Source organism: Anabrus simplex, chromosome 1 (genome assembly GCF_040414725.1).
Source record: "Anabrus simplex isolate iqAnaSimp1 chromosome 1, ASM4041472v1, whole genome shotgun sequence".
Taxonomy (NCBI): domain Eukaryota; kingdom Metazoa; phylum Arthropoda; class Insecta; order Orthoptera; family Tettigoniidae; genus Anabrus; species Anabrus simplex.
This window is the reverse complement of record NC_090265.1, coordinates 1,644,526,118-1,644,546,533: the sequence shown is the minus strand read 5'-3', so window position 1 is coordinate 1,644,546,533 and position 20,416 is coordinate 1,644,526,118. Positions and strand designations below refer to the sequence as shown.

The following is a 20,416-nucleotide window of genomic DNA, read 5'->3' as shown; positions in this document are numbered from 1 at the left end:
TCAATCCCCGAAAACAGAAAAGAAAAAAAACGGTATATATGCCTAGTGGTACCTCAAAATGATCATGTTGCCCACTTGAACATAATGGTCATGTTTGTAACCGATATGTTTGAACATTCAGAACAGACACTAGTAATTTAAACCTAAGCTCTATACTTTAGCTTTATTGAAAATACGAAGACATGCTCAAATGACACCAATCGACAATTTAAGTATAGTTCCATTTTTATGAGTTGACAGTTAGCCGGAAGTCAGACGGTGGTGCCAAATTGCTACGAATACAAAAAGCTGATGTACGATACACAACACGAACAGAAATATAAATACTGGAATGTAAGTCGATAATCAGTTATTCTTTGTAGCAACATGATTCCCATAAGATGAACAATAATATAAATACTGGAATGTAAGTCGATAATCAGTTATTCTTTGTAGCAACATGATTCCCATAAGATGAACAATAATACACAACACATTTAAGATAAGGCTACAAGATAAAAATATGCCAATGCATAAAACGTGAGAAAATTCAATTCAATTTCTACTAACCATGTAGAAGATCTCGCGTTGCTGTTAGATTCAGTTTCCCGTAACGAAGGAAATAATCCTACAAAGCGAATATACCACTCATTTCTGATTCACTATCGGCATTGCCATCATGTTGAGGTTTCACTCTCGCTTGACCCTAAAGAGATAACTAAGTCTTCAACATAATCGTCTGCGAGTCTTTCTCCCAAGCTTTAATCATCTCGGAGTTTGTGTGCCTCACATCATTGCTCCAGTTTTCCGCACTTACACGGCCTACGGCTTCGAAAATAAGGCTTTCACTTCCGAAACTGAAGAGTCTTATTCTCACCTACACTTCACTTGGGACCAAATCAGTTCTATGGCGTTAAAATGGCAAAGGTGAACTACTTTATGCCCGTTCCTTCTGGCTATTTCATCCACCACATACAGTGGGCACTGGGGCTTGTTTTATTTCAAGAGATGCATAAGATCCCCCTTCCCCATGTCATCGCGACATGTCTAGACACCATTGTTGGTGCTTTGTCAAGAATGACTCCCTAATATTACAAACAATTTCCTGGACCTGGCTCCTTAGTGGAGTACCGCGTCCGAAGGGCTTTCTTCTCTTGGGAGCTTCATCCTTAGACGTAGGCATCGACATGACAGAATATCAAATTCACACACGGGCCTAAAATGAACCTACTATATAACTACCGAACGAAATATTAAACTAAGATACTATATAAACTAGATCACCTGTTACACACTATCCACTACAATATAACGCGCTATACTATTAAAAATACTAAATAATACATTTATAAACTCTCGAAATATAAACGAACAACCCAGCACAAAGACCGCGAAAAGAACTGAGCACAATACAACACACAGCTGATAGCACGTGGTTACAGTAAACAACAGATCGACAACACTGCTAACCGGAACTGGAGTCTAACGCGCTCTATCGGAGCAATCGGGTGCCTATGATTGGCTGTTGATTAATTCACTTACCCTTCACCAAAAGGCAGTGCTCAAACGTCAAGTCGAAATTCATAATAACTGAACTGTATGATTACATATCATGAGACTGTCTCTCAGCAGACTGAGAACACATTAATTAAATATTTACAAACTCCTGTACGGATAGCAATGATCTTCAATATCAACAAAAAGGATACCTGTGAAATAAAAATCTTTCTATGAAACGTACACAGCTTATCATTCCTTTCTAATAAGTCATTACAGCAAATTTTCCTCAATTCTCAGAACAGATAGTTTAAAAAGTACACGACTGCAGAAATCTTTCTAAAAAAAGTCAGATACATATTTTTTATCATTTTCTGAATATGAAATGCCGGCTCCACAGTGTAGAGGTAGCGCGTGCATCTACCTCTTACCCGAAGGCCCCGGGTTCAAATACCAGCCAGGTCAGGGATTTTCACCTGGATCTAAGGGCTGTTTCGAGGTCCACTCGGCCTACATGATTACAATTGAGGAACTATCCGACTGCGAGATGGCAGCCCCGGTCTAGAAAGCCAAGAATAATGACCGAGAGGATTTGCCGTGCTGACGACACCTCATAATCTACAGGCCTTCAGGCTGAGCAGCGGTCAGTTGGCAGGCCATGGCCTATCAGGCCTGTTATTCCATGGGGCTTGGTTTGGTTATAAAATAACGTAATTCGATGAGTACAAGTTAAATTATCATTTCTGTGCGATTTGGATTTAGGTAAATGCTGTATGACATTCGTTACACTGCTGCTAATCTGCCTCTATTGTGTATTTCTTAAAATGAAATGAATGTCTAGGGTTAGATTTTCTTCGAGTGGTTTACACTTAAGAATAATTTAAGATGCAAAACCCTCCTCATATTTTCTCAAATATTACTGCTTTTACAAATACAAACTGAATTAACATTATCTGAGCACAAATAAAAATTAAAAGTGTGTTCTAATTTTTCTCTAATGATTTATTTACACCAGAAAGAAAAATGAAGTTTAAAGTAATGCACTTTCAAAAAGATTAATATCATGGTTAAACAATTATTTTAATTAGCATTTTCTACTGTAGACTAGGATTGACAAGATTGTAATTAGCTTTATTTAGACTTTATAATGCCAGATTTTTCTGGAATAGCATATTAAAAACTGTATTCTTTTTATTATAAAGCAAGTGTGGAAAAATGGAGAAAAGACATATGATACTAATAAATCATTTTTTTTCAGTTTTCAGATAATTTATAATAATTTGAAGCAATACCTTATCCTAATATTAAAAGGGTTTTTTCATGCTTTAGCTGAGCCTCCGTGGCTCAGGCGGCAGTGCGCCGGCCTCTCACCGCTGGGTTCCGTGGTTCAAATCCCGGTCACTCCATGCGAGATTTGTGCTGGACAAAGCGGAGGCGGGACAGATTTTTCTCCAGGTACTCCGGTTTTCCCTGTCATATTTCAATCCAGCAACACTATCCAACATCATTTCATCCAAATAGACATTAGCTAAAATTCCTGATACTGGTGATCCCATCGCCAGTCCATTCTGTTGGTAGACAATTTTGTTGAAAATAAGTTTTGATGACCAGTTTCTGGAGATGCACGAAATCTTGCATTTCTAGTTTACTGAGAGAACTGTATTTAGGTATTTAAATTGTTTTCATAAATTGTTTTCAATGATGGTGAATAGTTTTTAAGTTGGTATACTCGGATACATATTTACTATATCGGATTTGGAGAGAAAATGATAATCCATTGGTTGTCACTGAATTTTTCGGGTAGGATCTTTCTTGATTATTTTTAATCTGCTGCTGTTAAAGAATTCGATATGTAACTGGTTTTGTCCATTATAACAGTAGTGTTGGCTTTTTCTGCTTTTGTGATTATTACGTCGTTATTTTTTATTTTATTTTATTTTTAAGTTCTATGATTTGTTTGTGTTCAGAAATGAAATCACCGTCAGAATTAAGAGGTGGTTTTTCTGATTACGTTGTTAGCTATGTCCATCTTGTCTAGTTTTCTTTTTATTTCATTTCAAACCTAATTTCGTGTTTTTCTAAAGACAGTTTATTAATCGTAGCTTCTGACTATAATCGTATTGGTGGTTGTGTTTATTTTATTCATGTTAGGCCATTTTTGTTTCGGGCCTTTAGATAGGATGGCAGTTTCTTGCGATGGCATCACCTGCCGTACAGTCAAAGTGACCAGTCTATTCCATAACTCTGGAAACAAAGATGGCTATCATAAATACATCCTACTACTTCGCATGAGTAATTATTACCAATTTAACCCACAAAATCACTAAAAATGCTACATTTCAGCACATAAAAATATTCAAAATGGAATGCTGAAGACACGTAATTTTCAATGCAATATTATTCTTATTACTTCTAGTCCCCTACTTCTTTATACCAGAGGCTATTCCAAGAATTAAGTTTTTTACTTTGTATGTGCAAGCTTCAATCCTGGAATCTCAAATGGACTGTTTTCTTTCAACTTCAAAAATAAACTGATATTGATTACACTTTCTGCTTGACATCGTACCGACACAAATGAATTGTTTAATATTTATTACACTTTCTTTTTTTACTATCTGCTTTACGTTGCACCGACACAATTAGGTCTTATGGCAACGATGGGGTAAGAAAGGGTTAGAGTGGGAAGTAAAATGAAATGGCGTATGGCTTTTGGTGCCGGGAGTGTCCGAGGACAAGTTCGGCTCGCCGGATGCAGGTATTTTGATTTGACGCCCGTACCCTGGAGCGCGTCGTGATGGGGATGAAATAATGAAGACACATACACCCAGCCCTCATGCCAGCGAAATTAACCAATGATAGTTAAAATTCCCGACCCTGCCGGGAATCGAACCCAGGACCCCTGTGACCAAAGGCCAGCACGCTAACCACTTAGCCATGGAGCCGGACAGAGTGGGAAGTGACTATGGCCTTAACTAAGGTGCAGCTCCAGCATTTGCCTGGTGTGAAAATGGGAAACCACAGAAAACCATCTTCAGAGCTCCCATTATCTCCCGAATGCAAGCGGATAGCTATGTGACCCAAAACCGCACACCCACTCGCTTAGTCAGTGTTCGACTATCAAATAGTTTTGTCATCTAGTTCTAGTTAATTTGAGGTTTCCATGCTGCGCAACTTGTTGCCCACAGCTAATAGGTTACATGAACTGCAATGCCCTATCACGCATTTGAGCAATGAGTCGCCACAGCAGTTGCCAGCTCGAACGACTGGCCACAACGAGTTGCTCTAGGCCAATAGGTCCTATTTGATCGAATGGTTCGAGACTCACCACTAGTCTCCCTCGGCTAATAGCAGTCCTACATTCCCACACCACTTTTACTTGCTGTCCAGGTGTAATTCAACTTTTATACACATTCAAACACACAGTGCGCTACTGTGCTATGTTTCTGCTGTGTAGATTGATGGCTAATGTGGGTTGCCCAGTTTACCGAATGCTGACACTAACCGATCCACGCCATACAGGATTTCCAACTTATCTTTTGGGTACTGTTACACAAATCTTTAGTCTTCTGCTATGATTGAAGCCACACAACAAAATGAAAGCAACTGGAAATCCCCCAATCTGAAGGTAAATTCACTGACTTGTAAATTGTTCAGGTAAATCTATTTTGAAAACTCCCAATGAATTTAGTCTTCTAAATGTACACCCAGATTATACTCTTGATGACTGATGCAAGAAATAAAACTGTCATAACCTGGCAAGACCCCAATGTCAAAGTGATAAAGCAGATTGTAGAAACGGTACTTAGACGATATGCAAGGTTAAACAAGGTCAGTATGCCACATTTCAAAGACTTAGACACTGTCTAAAGCCAATGTACATCCAGCCATGTTTAAACACTGCCCATGACACTGTTTAACCTCAAAATTTTGTCAGCCTCCATAGTGTAACAGTTAGTACTATTAGCTGCCATCCACGGAGGTCTGGATTCCCAGCATTGCCAGAGATTTAAGATTGGTAGGAGGGTTGGTACATAGTAAATGGTACATGCAGCACACCTCCATTGGGGACAGTTTAACTCAAATTTTAGGAGAGAATCAGACAAAGCTATAGTAAGGAGCACTCACGGTTTAGTAACACGAGCGACCGCTAGGTGGAGCACACCAGTTCACTGTCGCACTAGTAGCGCTGAGACGAACGACAATGCTGCCAACTGTTGGTTTGATATGGCTATACTTTTTTCTTGCCGTGCGGACAGTATGCGCCGCGGCGATAGAAAAGAGCCTCTCGAAGGGAGTGTGGCCCCACTGTTCTCATGACAGAGATTGGCCTCGAGGTGCAAAAATACCTTAAAGCTAATAAATTATTTTATTTCTCGCGCCGAGGCCATTTCAAACTTCCCGGGCCGCTTCATAATTTGTTTTTCTGCAATGGTTGGTATCAAATTCTCGGCCTTATCCTAGGTGTCAGTGGCGTCATCCTTATACTTACGTGAACCAATCGCCGTTATAAGCAATGGAGTATGGCGTCTAAAACAGTATTTCTTATTATAAAAGTAAATATACTTCTAGGGGTGGGCGGGTTGGTCCCTGGCAAGTGTATTTAACACCTCTCTTCCTCGATCATTATAAGGTAAAATTGGAATCATTTCAAGTAACATTCTATGTAATAATCCTAGAGTTCCCATTTCTATATTTTTACCAACAATCACAATCAGAGGTTATATACCATAAAACATACAATTTACCCTATATATTATCACGCTGAGACTATTCTGGGATAAAAACTACGTTGAGACTATTCTGGGATAAAAACTAGTCCGATAGCCTCCTGTGGGCAATCCGCTGCGAAAGTGCAACAATTAATTTGAAATCTACAAGGAGGTACAGTTTAAAATAAGATTTTGCTTTTCATGAGATAATATAAGGGACTTGTTTCTTGAACCTGACAAGGGACAGACCAGTAACTGCCAACTTGACTACAATTCTTGGCACCGATATATTTTGTTACATTTGGGATAATTTGCCTGGAAGAATAGGTCATATCATCCATATCAGACTAACTTTCCCATATCACAGGGCTGTCACATCAACCAAGAGGGATTCTATTATATTATACTTACCGTGGATACTCGTCGCGCTAATTCAGAAAAGACTTCGGCAACTATAAGGTAGGAAAATGCAATGACTAGGAAAGAAGATTCATGGCCATTATAACGGCCCCAGGGTTACGTGAACGATGTTGATCCACGAAATATCACTAATATTTGTCACAAACGAAAGGTAATCATTTATTTACTCAAAGTCTCAAATCCCAGGTTGATTAAGAAATACCGTCGTTACTAGCAAGAAATATGTATACGTATTTACTGGCTGCAAATAAGAGTCCATGGTGTTGCATTCCGCTCCTTGCGCCGTCTTTTGTTTCTTTCTTGAGGTCCAGGGCTGGCACCGATGAATGGGAGTGCTATGTCTGCAATTTTTGTTACCTTTGGCCATGTCTTGCATTCCGCTGCTCGCGCAGTCGTTTGTTTTTCTTGAGGTCCAGGGCTGGCACCAACGAGCTATCTTTCAAGCGAATGGGAGTGCGGGTATTTTGTTGAAAAATAGCATGATCCCTGGACCAATACATGTATATATTTTAAAAGGAAAATAGCATGATCCCTGGACCAATAAATCGTTTATTGAATCCACATGAAGTAACAGCCCGTCAAATTACATCGAATGAGAAAAATCAATAAAACGACACCAAAGAACTTCACTGAGCAAAGACATCATAGACAACAGTGTTGGACAAACAAAACACTTACTGAAGCGCTGCGACATAGCAGAATTAGTTGTTGTAAGGCAGTAAATTATGTATTCTCTAAAATAAAATATTTTGTATTATTTCTTAATCAACCTGGGATTTGAGACTGAGTAAAAGCAATTACTATCTTCCATTTGTGACAAATATAACAGTGATATTTCGTGGATCAACATCATTCACATAACCCGGCCCCAGTACTTGCCTGGTGTAAAAATGGGGAACTACAGAAAACGGCACAAGGTCAGTTACTACAACATTTTTTCAGCACAGACATCTAGATGCGATTGCACTGTAAATTTGTTTCTTTCTTGCCGACTTCCCGCGATGGTCGGGATTGTGCGCTGCACAGGGCTGCCAACTCGGGACAAAACCATTGGTCTGGATTGGTTAAGTTAGATTATTGAAAAACCCATTGGACTGGGATCAAGCAAAGGTGATCTGGGGGCGTAAGCCCCCAGGTTAGGGCTGCGAAGTTGTGTTACGCCTCTCTAGCATTCCGTACAGTGATAACAGCGCATTCAAAAAGCTGAAGTAATTTATCATTAATCTCAGCCAATGGAAATGCTACAGCACGTCTGAGCAATGAATGACATGTGATAAATTATATTAGGTTGTAAATGTACTTCTGGGGGACAGCGGGTGGGTCGCTGGCTGTCCCAGTGAACACATCTCTCCCCTACAAGGTATTTCACATAAGATTTGTAACATTTCAATTTCCTTATGATACTATAAAACTTCTGTTGCGCATACTGAATTTCTACCCAGAAAATAATCTTCAGTGCTGCCAATGTTGTGTTTCAAACCTACAATCTCCAGAATGCATTTACATCTATATGGCCCATACAACTCATTCGTTACACAGTACTATAATTTCATCTTTCCTTTGCCAATGCTAGTCAGGTTACTGTACGCTCACCATAACAATACTATATAATCAAATCACACTTCCTCGTACCAAAGAAAGCAATATTCTTCTATGTGAGCAAGTTCATGCACATGTTTATCCATATTTGCAGCCATTGTGCAGGAAGACTACAGCTGACTAACGTTAGACATGTACACCGATTAAATTTCATCAGTTGTGACAAGCAAAATATTGCATGGAAGACACTTCTTTACATTTTCAAAGCTTAAACATCTAGTTGAACACTGGCCGAACCTTGTTTAAGCAATGGATCATCGGGCATAACTTGGACATTGCCTAATGCCTGTTGCTCACGGTAAAATTTTCTGTCAAATGTATCGTACAATAATTTAATTTTATAAAATTTCTGTTGCTCACAGCCAAATTCAAGTTTTATAAAACCTTTGATAAAACTTTTCACAAAATAGGTCATGTTCTATTCCGTAAAATTAATTTTACGAAACAAACCAATCAGCGCTACGTCGTGAGAAGATTGCGAAGCTCGATTGTAAACAAACACTTCTTTCTAAAATTGCAGAATCCAGGTGGACTAAGGAAGCTGTTAGTGTTTTAATGACGAATACCAGAAATATCCTTGTTTGTACGAAGTTAAAATGCCACTTTACCACAGCAGAAATGCAAGGAGGCAAAAAACAATCGCCGAATTCCTATATGAATACCGGTCTTCTAACCAACTAATTTTCAACCAAGGACAGCAATCCTCTACCTTATTCTCTTTTCATCCAGTCCCGAGTCCAGCATTTCTTTTCTTCCTTTTTACCACTGTACAACATATAATTGCACCTAAAGCAGCACGTTTTGCTTTGTTTGTTGGAGCCATACTCTCAAACACATTGTAAGTTGAACAGCTGATTCTTGGTTTAAAAGTTTATCGATAGATGGCAGCACATGCACATCTTAGTTCAGAAGTAAGTTCATAGATGGCCATTATGATGTTTCCACGGATTTTATAAAATAATTTTACCGAGAGCAACACAACTTGTTTTCAATAAACTTTTATAAAATTAATTGTACAAGAAATTTTACGAAACATTTTACCGTGAGCAATAGGCATAAGGCTCAAAACTAATCGTTTCTGCAAATCACCCATGAATTCCGGGCAAAAGATCAGTACCTGCAGCCTTTTCGGTGCAGACATCAAGGGGCGATTTCACGGCAGTTTGTTTCATTCCTGCAGACTTCTCATGGTGTTGTTTCTCTCTCGCAGTCGACGTGATCGACCGGTGCACAAGGCTGCCAACTTCCAAACTTACAAACTACCGTCGGATTTTTTATTATGGACACTCGAGTTTAGGCTTTAATTACAAACGAACCAATAGGCCTATGGAATTAGAGTTATACCAATATTTTCCTTGTTTAATTCTACATTAGCGTATATAAACGCATTGTTTTCGACGTTCATTAAATATTTTTTATTTGTGGTTGTAATGAATATTGCCCGGGTTTTTGGCTGCTTCTCTAGTAAGCTCTCACTTAGGAATATATACAAGGAAAACAACTTGTCTGATTCTAATGAAATTTTTATATGTCATAACCACATGTATTTGTAGTGTAATACTCAAGTTACAATTTTTTTCAACCACCCTGAAAAAAGTTCTTATTTTTCTAAAGCAATTCTTTCTCAGCTCAGGATAAACGTACAGCAGCAAACTTGGGCTTGTTTTGAAGCACTCAGTCATTGTTATCAGAAACTACAACAACTGTAACCGTACAGAGTCGTACCGAATTTATGAAGAGTAATATTAAAAGGAGGTTTTGTGTACGCCGGATCGTGCGATTAACAGCAGGCCGGGTGGTGAAATCGGGTGCAGTGTTGCCGCGTTCAGTGGTATTCACGCGCGCAACGAACACAGCTTTTCGTTTACATTCAACCTTTAATTTTATTTCCTCTTATAAATTCCACTTCCCATCCCCTTTTCTCATAAGGGCTTTGGACCTTCAACGACAGGTTTAAAAATGGTTGAAATATCACACTGTACAATTTTGCAATTTGTATTATTATTTACATATATTTACGGTATTTAATTCTATCAATTTTCTTCGTCTGAAAAATCACTGTGTTCCGAAGAATCGGTGCTGCTGTCATTCATGTTATGACTCGAAATAAGGGATATTTGCAGACAGTCCATCTTTTTCCCAGTAGTGGTCTTCAATTTTCTCCGCGTATTTAATACACTGTTTCCAGAGTTCAGAAAAAATAGCATTCAAAATCATTGCAAACCGGGCGAGTTGACCATGCGGTTACGAACGCGCAGCTGTGAACTCGCATCCGGGAGATAGTGGGTTCGAACCCCACTGAGGGCAGCCCTGAAGATGGTTTTCCGTGGTTTCCCATTTTCACACCAGGCAAATGCTGGGGCTGTACCTTAATTAAGGCCACGGCTGCTTCCTTCCCATTCCTCGGCGTTTCCTCTCCCATCGTCGCCATAAGACCTATCTATGTCAGTGCGACGTAAAGCAAAAAAAAAAATCATTGCAAGTTCACCCTCTGTAAACGGCGGTCTGGGAGGCATCTTGAAGTGACGTGGTCAACATGCAGAACATAGGAACACTGAAAATAGCTTCCGGGCAAACCAAGGTCACGGGCATTCCGTTTCACAACTGCCCGGGGCGAGTGTACTGTGTTCGTTGTGCGCGTGATTACTAATGAACGCGGCAACACTGCGCCCAATTTCACCACCCGGCCTGCTGTTAATAGCACGGTCCGGCGTGGACAAAACCTCCCTTCAATATTACTCTTCATAAATTTGGTACCACACTGCACGGTTACAGTTGTTGTAGTTTCTGATAACCATCACTGCGTGCTTCAAATTAAGCCCAAGTTTGCTGCTGTACGTTTATCCTGGGCTGAGAAAGAGTTGCTTTAGAAAAATGATAAGAACGTTTTTCGGGGTGGTTGAAAAAAATGGTGACTTGAGTATTACACTACAAATACATGTGGTTATAACATATAAAAATTTCATTAGAATCAGACAAGTCGTCTTCCTTGTATATATTCCTAAGTGAGCGCTTCGTAGAGAAGCAGCCAAAAACCCGGGCAGTATTTATTACAACCACAAATAAAAAATATTTAATGAACGTCGAAAACAATGCGTTTATATGCGCTAATGTAGAATTAAACAAGGAAAATATTGGTATAACTCTAATTTCCATAGGCCTATTGGTTCATTTGTAATTAAAGCCTAAACTCTAGTGTCCATAATAAAAAATCCGACAGTAGTGGCACATTGTTAGGTGAAAATCATGCCAGCTATTAGTCTGGATTAGTTAGGTCCAGCTAGTAACAAAACCATTGGTCTGGATAAGTTAGGTCCAGCTAATAACCAGATGAGGATGAAGTTGACAAGCTTTATGAAGCATTGAGTGACATCGTGGTCAGGGTCAACAGCAAAGATAGAATAGTGCTAATGGGCGATTTCAATGCGAGAGTTGGGAATAGAACTGAAGGATACGAAAGGGTGATGGGTAAATGTGGGGAAGATATGGAAGCTAATGGGAATGGGAAGAGTCTGCTGGACTTCTGTGCTAGTATGGGTTTAGCTGTTACGAATACATTCTTCAAGCATAAGGCTATTCACCGCTACACATGGGAGGCTAGGGGTACCAGATCCATAATAGACTATATCTTAACAGACTTTGAATTCAGGAAATCTGTTAGGAATGTACGAGTTTTTCGCGGATTTTTCGATGATACAGACCACTATCTGATCTGTAGTGAACTAAGTATCTCTAGGCCTAGGGTAGAGAAAGTGAAATCTGTCTGCAAACGAATAAGGGTTGAAAATCTCCAGGACAAGGAAATTAGACAGAAGTACATGGATATGATTAGTGAGAAGTTTCGAACAGTAGACAGTAAGCAGGTTCAGGATATAGAAAGTGAATGTGTGGCATACAGGGATGCTGTAGTAGAAACAGCAAGGGAATGCCTAGGAACAACTGTGTGCAAAGATGGGAAAAGGCAAACATCTTGGTGGAATGATGAAGTGAGAGCAGCCTGTAAAACGTTTAAAAAAAGGCTTATCAGAAATGGCTCTAAAACAAGGGCCGAGGCAGACAGGGATTGGTACGTAGATGAAAGAAACAGAGCGAAACAAATAGTTGTTGGCTCCAAAAAGAAGTCATGGGAAGATTTTGGTAATAACCTGGAAAGGCTAGGTCAAGCAGCAGGGAAACCTTTCTGGACAGTAATAAAAAATCTTAGGGAGGGGAAAAGGAAATGAACAGTGTTTTAAGTAATTCAGGGCAACTCATAATAGATCCCAGGGAATCACTGGAGAGGTGGAGGGAATATTTTGAACATCATCTCAATGTAGAAGGAAATCATCCTGGTGGTGTTGCAAACAGCCAAGCTCATGGGGAGGAGGAAAATGATGTTGGTGAAATTGTGCTTGAGGAAGTGGAAAGGATGGTAAATAAGGAAGCAGGAACAGATGAAATTAGACCTGAAATGGTGAAGTATAGTGGGAAGGCAGGGATGAAATGGCTTCATAGAGTAGTCAAATTAGCGTGGAGTGTTGGTAAGGTACCTTCAGATTGGACAAAAGCAGTAATTGCACCTATCCATAAGCAAGGGAACAGGAAGGATTGCAATAACTATCGAGGTATCTCATTGATTAGTATACCAGGCAAAGTATTCACTGGCATCTTCGAAGGGAGGGTGCGATCAGTCGGTGAGAGGAAGTTGGATGAAAACCAGTGTGGTTTCAGACCACAGAGAGGCTGTCAGGATCAGATTTTCAGTATGCGCCAGGTAATTGAAAAACGCTACGAGAGGAATAGGCAGTTGTGTTTATGTTTCGTAGATCTAGAGAAAGCATATGACAGGTTACTGAGGGAAAAGATGTTCACTGTACTGGGGGACTATGGAATTAAAGGTAGATTATTAAAATCAATCAAAGGTATTTATGTTGACAATTGGGCTTCAGTGAGAATTGATGGTTGAATGACTTCTTGGTTCAGGGTACATAAAGGGGTGAGACAAGTCTGTAATCTTTCACCTTTGCTATTCGTAATTTACATGGATCATCTGCTGAAAGGTATAAAATGGCAGGGAGGGATTCAGTTAGGTGGAAATGTAGTAAGCAGTCTGGCCTATGCTGACGACTTGGCCTTAATAGCAGACTGTGCCGAAAGCCTGCAGTCTAATATCTTGGAACTTGAAAATAAGTGCAATGAGTATGGTATGAAAATTAGCCTCACGAAGACTAAATTGATGTCAGTAGGTAAGAAATTCAACAAAACAATGTCAGATTGGTGACACAAAGCTAGAACAGGTCGATAATTTCCAGTATTTAGGTTGTGTGTTCTCCCAGGATGGTAATATAGTGAGATTGAATCAAGGTGTAGTAAAGCTAATGCAGTGAGCTCGCAGTTGCGATCAGCAGTATTCTGTAAGAAGGAAGTCGGCTCCCAGACGAAACTATCTTTACATAGGTCTGTTTTCAGACCAACTTTGCTTTACAGCAGTGAAAGCTGGGTGGACTCAGGATATCTTATTCATAAGTTAGAAGTAACAGACATGAAAGTAACAAGAATGATTGCTGGTACAAACAGGTGGGAACAATGGCAGGAGGGTACTCTGAATGAGGAGATAAAGGCTAATTTAGGAATGAACTCTTTGGATGAAGCTGTACGCATAAACCGGCTTCGGTGGTGGGGTCATGTGAGGCAAATTGAGGAGGATAGGTTACCTAGGAGAACAATGGACTCTGCTATGGAGGGTAAGAGAAGTAGAGGGAGACCAAGACGACGATGGTTAGACTCTGTTTCTAACGATTTAAATGAGAGGTATAGAACTAAATGAGGCCACAACACTAGTTGCAATCGAGGATTGTGGCGACGTTTAGTAAATTCACAGAGGCTTGCAGACTGAACGCTGAAAGGCATAACAGTCTATAATGATAATGTATGAGGAAAGTAACGGGAAACTACCTTGCCGATTTCCCCACTATGCCTCTTTGGTGATGTCTAGGCCATCTACAAAACCTAGGTAGATGCACCTATGCCTGACCCTATACCTATAGCTGACAGCCTAACTTAATATATTTTTTTTTTTTTAATGAGGAACGACATTTCATTGGCGTAATCTTCAACCAATGGCAGAGTCCATTCGCCCACAGTCAGCCATGATTACTATGTTATTTACCGATATTTATTCTGGCGAGCCTTATACCATTAAGTAATCGGGAGATAGTGGGTTCGAGCCCACTGTCGGCAGCCCTGAAGATGGTTTTCCACGGTTTCCCATTTTCACACTAGGCAAATGCCGTGGCTGTACCTTAATCAAGGCCACGGCCACTTCCACTTCCTAGGCCTTTTCTATCCCATCGTCGCCATAAGACATATCTGTGTCGGTGCAACGTGAAGCAAATAGCAAAAAAATAATACTATTAAGTGGCTGAAGGTGTCTCAAAAAGACTAAACATGTCCTGCAAATAATTTTGAGATTAATGGAACTTCATTATGTGATTTCATTATGTATTGAAAGGTGTCAATCACGGCAGTTTCCAGTAGTCCAAGAACTAAACCTGACAATAACAGTAATCTTGATTCTAGTGGACTACAGCCTAACCTGTTAACTACTTTTCAGTCAAATGTTAGTAAACAAATCAGAGCATTCAGAGTTCATCTGGTGTACGAAATGTCCTTTAAAATGTTTCCCTGAAAAGATAGGCCACTGCCAATTAAAGGGTTGAAGAAAGTACCTTAACTCCTGTAGTAAATTCATGTGGTAACATTAACTTACATACAGCTACCATTTTTCAGAATTTCCTTCATTTTAAGGGGACACGTTTCCCACTAATAAAAGATTCAATTCAGCAAATTCACTAAGTATCCCATTATAATACAGCCACTAGGGGAGGATTTTCGAGGAAACTATTAACATATTACACATTATAATAAAACAGCGTAGGGGAGAGTGGGGCAGTTTCATACAGGGGCAGTTTCATACAGTTTTAAATTTCCCACCTTTAAGGGTAGAGAGTGCCATCTTTTTTATTCTTATTAACTCCTTTTGACTTCATCTACTTCCTATGCAAGTTGTAGCTTCATAGAATCTGTTGACGAGAAGCTGTGCTGAAAAGTTTAATTTTGGTGATTTTTTAAAAAAATCTTCATGCTGTGAAATAGTTAGGTAAGTCTTTTGATTCACTGTGTTTGATTCTGAAATAAGTTTCACATCATACTACACTCTTTACTGCAACTTATGTATAAGTTACAGTAGTCTCCATAACTTATGAAAAGCCAGATGGCAAGATTAGTAAAATAACTGCCTATGGGGCACTTTCATACAATGGTTTGGGGCACTTTCATACACCCCCTTATATCTATTTTTGAAGCAAAAAAGGATATAATTGGGGCTCTTAGGCCTAGAGGGTGGGTTGCAGGAACATCTTTTCTTGAAATCATCAAGCATCTCCAAAAGATATGCAAGTCTTCTAAAAGGATGATCCCGTATTTGTCTTGTTTGACAAATTCGGTCCATTTAAGACCAGATGCAGGCAAGCATTTAATACATGGATCTATGAAAATCCAGGAAGGACCTTATCAATTTATAACATACCATACCTGACAAATGTACCATTCAGTCAGTCATTTTTCAAGATCAACATTGTGTCTTAATTCAGGAAGACCGGACTTTGGTCTCCAAATCGTTTTGTCTTTACTGACAGACTTTGCTGCATCTTTGACAACAGATCGCCCATGCCCTCCACAGGATTGCACAAAAATTTCTACATCTTCAGATCCTGCCCATCATGAGGAAGTCATGCCAAGAACTATCCAGTAACATACTCACTTCAGCTTCTCCCACTTCCACGCCAACACCCAATTCCAAGGCAACCCTCAAAAACCTACAATTACACCAGAATATATCCACCCTTACCCCAAAGCAAATCCTATAACACTTAAAGACCCTGGACGAGCTAAAGGAAAGTCAAGAATTCTGACTACCACCACTCCTGAAAAAGAAAGATTGGAGGAAATGATGAAGCTTAAGAATAAAACGAAAAGAAAGCCAAACAAGATGACATCCTCGAATCTCCCTGGACGAAAATTATTTAAATCTGGCAAGGAATCTGTAGGCTTCAATTTTTCAAGCAGTGAAGAAAGTGTTGCTGTAACAAGTGGTGAAAGTGAACTTGAGTTTAGTGACCAAGATGTTGACTTACCGCTGCTTGATAACAGCAGTGATATTGAGCTTAATGACTTCGTTCTGGTTGAGTTTGTAACAAAAAGAACAAAGAAATACTTCGTTTGTCAAGTTGATGAGAAAATGAATGATTCAGAGTTTCTCAAACTTTTCACGTACAAATTATAAAAAGAAATTTGTTTTTTACGAAAAGAAAGATGTCAGTGAAATTTCTCGGGCTGATATTTACACTAAATTTCCACAGCTTACCATGGTTGGAGGAACAGCTCGAGCAATTTCCTTAACTTTTTCTGTAGATCTGACTGAATTCAGTTTAGGATAGGCTAGTGGTGTATTTGTATGTATAAAAGCATGTTTTGTCAATATTGTAGAACATGTATGAAAGTGCCCCTGCAATGTATGATACTGCCCCATGTTGGGGTACTTTCATACAAATTACATGTTTATAAATATTTTTAAATTGTTTTACAGGAATTAACTAAATGAGTAATTACGTAAGTCCAACTTGTTTCTAATATAACAATGTTTTTGTAACACTTGTTTTTAACCATTTAGATTGCAAAATACAGCCACTAAATCTTCTTAACTGTTAATAGGTAGAATGTGTATGAAACTGCCCCACTCTCCCCTACAGGATACCACTTAAGACACGTGTTAACTATTGGCAATACACCGGCTTGTTCCAAACTTAAGTAACTGAATGCATATAGATGAGCAATCGTTAAATGCGCCAGATCCTTTTCCGATGCATGGAATGCGGTTGTTTAAAAACGTTCTTTCACACGGAACTAAACAGGGTACGTTAAATAACACATTATACGACGCCAACGTTCATGGCGGCATAAGAAACTATATCTGTTCATCAACAATATAGAAACTTAGCTAATCTTACAAGAGCCTAATTACTTTAAATACTCACCCTTTATCGTCGTTGTCCATTTCGGTTTTCACTCTCATTGTACTCAAGAAATGTAACTATATTAGAGCACTATACTGTTCCAGATCCCTCATCCACACATCAAGCTTCAAAATGGCTATTCTGGAAAGGAAGTTTTCACGTATCGACCCGCATGAGAAAAAACATGAACCATTGACGTCATCACTACCAAAGCCGAAATGCATCGGTTTATACTACATTGATAAATATTGGTGCGTTTAAACGATATATTAAAACAATATATTTAATTAAAGTTTAAAAAGACCAATGCATCAACCATGATTTGTAATAATCGTAATTATTAGAAATTAAACTTGCAAGTTACTTCCGTTTACTTCAATGTCATCTGAAGCATTGAACTCCTTGGCATTCGGCACACACGAAGGTATTCTTTACTCCCTGTGCGTACCATACAGAATTTATGAATGATTATCAGACATTCTGCTGATCAGATTATTTATTTGAAATTTGGACAGTAATGTGTAATTCCTGTCAAACAACTAAGTGTTGTCCTCAATGCATGTTTAAGAGACGTACGTCGTGTTTGCTACTTGAACGTCTTGAAATGTTGCGAACAGTTACGATGTTACCATAATTATGAGCTGTGATGATAGTAGGCGTACAGAGAATTGAAAAAAAAAATGTACGAGCACAACAATTCTTCTTCAGGGTTATAATGCTAAACCTGAACAATGAAAAATTTTTAGAAGTTAAAACCACTATTCTTCGTGTCAAATGAATAACAAATTAACTGGTTACAAGTTTTGCTAACAAAGTAGGTGTTATTTTTTTTTTTTTTTTTCTTTTTGGTAGCCATTGATGTACGTGTACCACAGATGGCGTATGATTGGCCGTTCATGAGCGAACTGATTATTTCAAATGATTCATGTTGATAGTATATTTACAAAGAAATCACCAATCATACATGATTGTAATGGATATGTCTTGATCTGATTAATTACGGTACCGGTACTAAGTTCCAGTAAGTCAGCTTCATAAACATTCATTATTTAAAATCCTATTAAAATGAAACCTTTACTGTTAAATATGTTGTCTGTCCGTATACACTGGCAACAATAGGTTACTGAATCCATTTTAAGTTATCTCTTCACTATACTGAGAGTCAACTCAAGACCTTAGCGGTCCCTTTGATGTTTGTTAGACTTCCGGTCGGTGAAAAGGCTTCCGCAGCGCCAAATAGTTCCCTAGGTTTGTTACTTGTTCCTGAAGTCAGGAGCTTTTTTCAGTTTGGTTAGATATTCTGGTGAACTGACTTGACGAATTTAAATTTTTTGCCCTGTATAAATATGGAAAATATATCACAGGTTGTATGTTATTCGGGTTCGTCACCAACTCTTATATTTCATACGTAGATGGCTATGAATAGTTATTGTTCTCAGTGGTGTACGTAGCAAAATGAAAATTACTTAATATGATATTGATATCTTATTGCACTGTGTACGTAGTAAGCTTTGTTCGAGTCCATTCCATTGCTGATAATTTCGCATAATATGTGAGACGTTGAAGATGAATCCAAAAAACTGTTGGCAATACTGGCTGCAACAGCATTTCAGTGTTCATAATGGCTGCCAGCTGTGAGCAACACGTGTGTGATGCTGTGACGCTTGAGTCCCCTGTGAAATACTTTAAAGCTAATAAAAGTGGAGAAAAATTAAGTAGGAAATCTAAACCAAATTGTTTTAAACGTTTACAGTAGACTACGAGATTAGAATCCGCTGTGGACTGTGGAAGAAGTGAAAAAGACCGCGCAGCTCACGGGCGTTTCTGTGTACAGTGTTTACGCCGCTCGCTTGGAATTTAAACTGCACGGAAAATCCAAGTCTCCAGCGAAAGGTCGATGTGTCAGCTCAGTTCAAACTATGCACTCGCCGTAAATAAGACAGGAAGGGCCTTAACACGGTATGGGAATAGGATCCTTGGCATATTCGTTGTTAATAATAATAATAATTATTATTATTATTATTATTATTATTATTATTATTATTATTATTATTATTATTATTATTTGTACTTTCATTTATATTCGTAACCGCCCTCTACCTGCAGAAATGTTGTCATGAGGTGATCATGAGTTCGTTTTTACCTTCCGAATGACGAGGCTACAATATTTACAACATTCCTGGAAATATTGTATTTTGCAATCCACCGAACAATAAAGGAATAAACAGGTATGGTACGTAATCAAAGTACAGCTATGTGAAAGGAAGTGATTTCGTTTGATGCTTCACTGTTTCAGAATGAAGTACTTGTCAGATAGACGCACGACGTTAATGATTAGCTGGTTGTAGCGGAGATGGAGAACGGAGACGGGAAGGGAGACAGGGGACGTGCTCACATGCGGAAAGATACTTTTCCTAAGCTCTTGAGTTGAATTTCAGTTTAGTTCATTCAGATTATGTTGTTCTTAGTTATTCTCCTCGACTTCTTTTAGACGATCTAAAGTTTTTCTAATTGACTACGTCTATGTACAAAATGTTAAGTAGATTGGGACAGTTCAGGCTGTGTATTTGCTGAGCATACTGGATTAAGCTGAAATACAGCAGGCTGAACAGCCCTTTGAGGTGCAGCAAATCCACTTTTGTCAGGAGCCGTCATCGGTTATATTCGGTGTCACTCGGCTCATAGTGACGAACCAATGGCCGAACGCATCGTGTCGTCACAAATCACGCTCACCTTTCATTCTTTGAGAATCTTTGAGTGTATTATTTAATTCTATCGTGTCGTCAGAAGTAATTAATTAAGGTAGTGTATTAAATTTAATCAGTGGTTTAGTTGGACCGGAACGGGCCGGAATGCCGTTCCCGAAAATATCTTCCCGCTTTAGAATTACGTAACATTTTTACATTCAGTAAGAAAATCTTATAATCTATACACAGCGCTGAAACGTCATGGGTGTAGTCTAGCGGACTAATATCGAGCCTCACGGTATTATGTTCATAAGATACGGCCACTTTTACACTCCTGGGCGGTTTCCTGGTTCTCTAAGTTTGGCTACACTGCTACTGGATTCGAAGAGTGGGAAGTTAGCACAACAACTTTCTTCCACTCGTTATGTTTGTTTGAATACAGATTTTATTTTATGTTTTTCTCAATGTGTTG

At 39.0% G+C, this 20,416-nt stretch overlaps 1 protein-coding gene across 2 annotated transcripts in view; it reads right to left on the bottom strand.

Moving 5' to 3' along the window:
- The window catches only part of LOC136858652 (heterogeneous nuclear ribonucleoprotein 27C), a 251,789-nt gene extending 234,356 nt beyond the window's left edge, over positions 1–17,433 (bottom strand). For both annotated transcript variants that reach the window (XM_067138366.2, XM_067138367.2), the window contains exon 1: positions 17,279–17,433. In XM_067138366.2, the coding sequence (XP_066994467.1) occupies positions 17,279–17,316 (38 nt within the window). In that variant the 5' untranslated portion in view covers positions 17,317–17,433. The remainder of the gene's footprint in view (positions 1–17,278) is intronic.
- Positions 17,434–20,416: the final 2,983 nt, after the last annotated feature.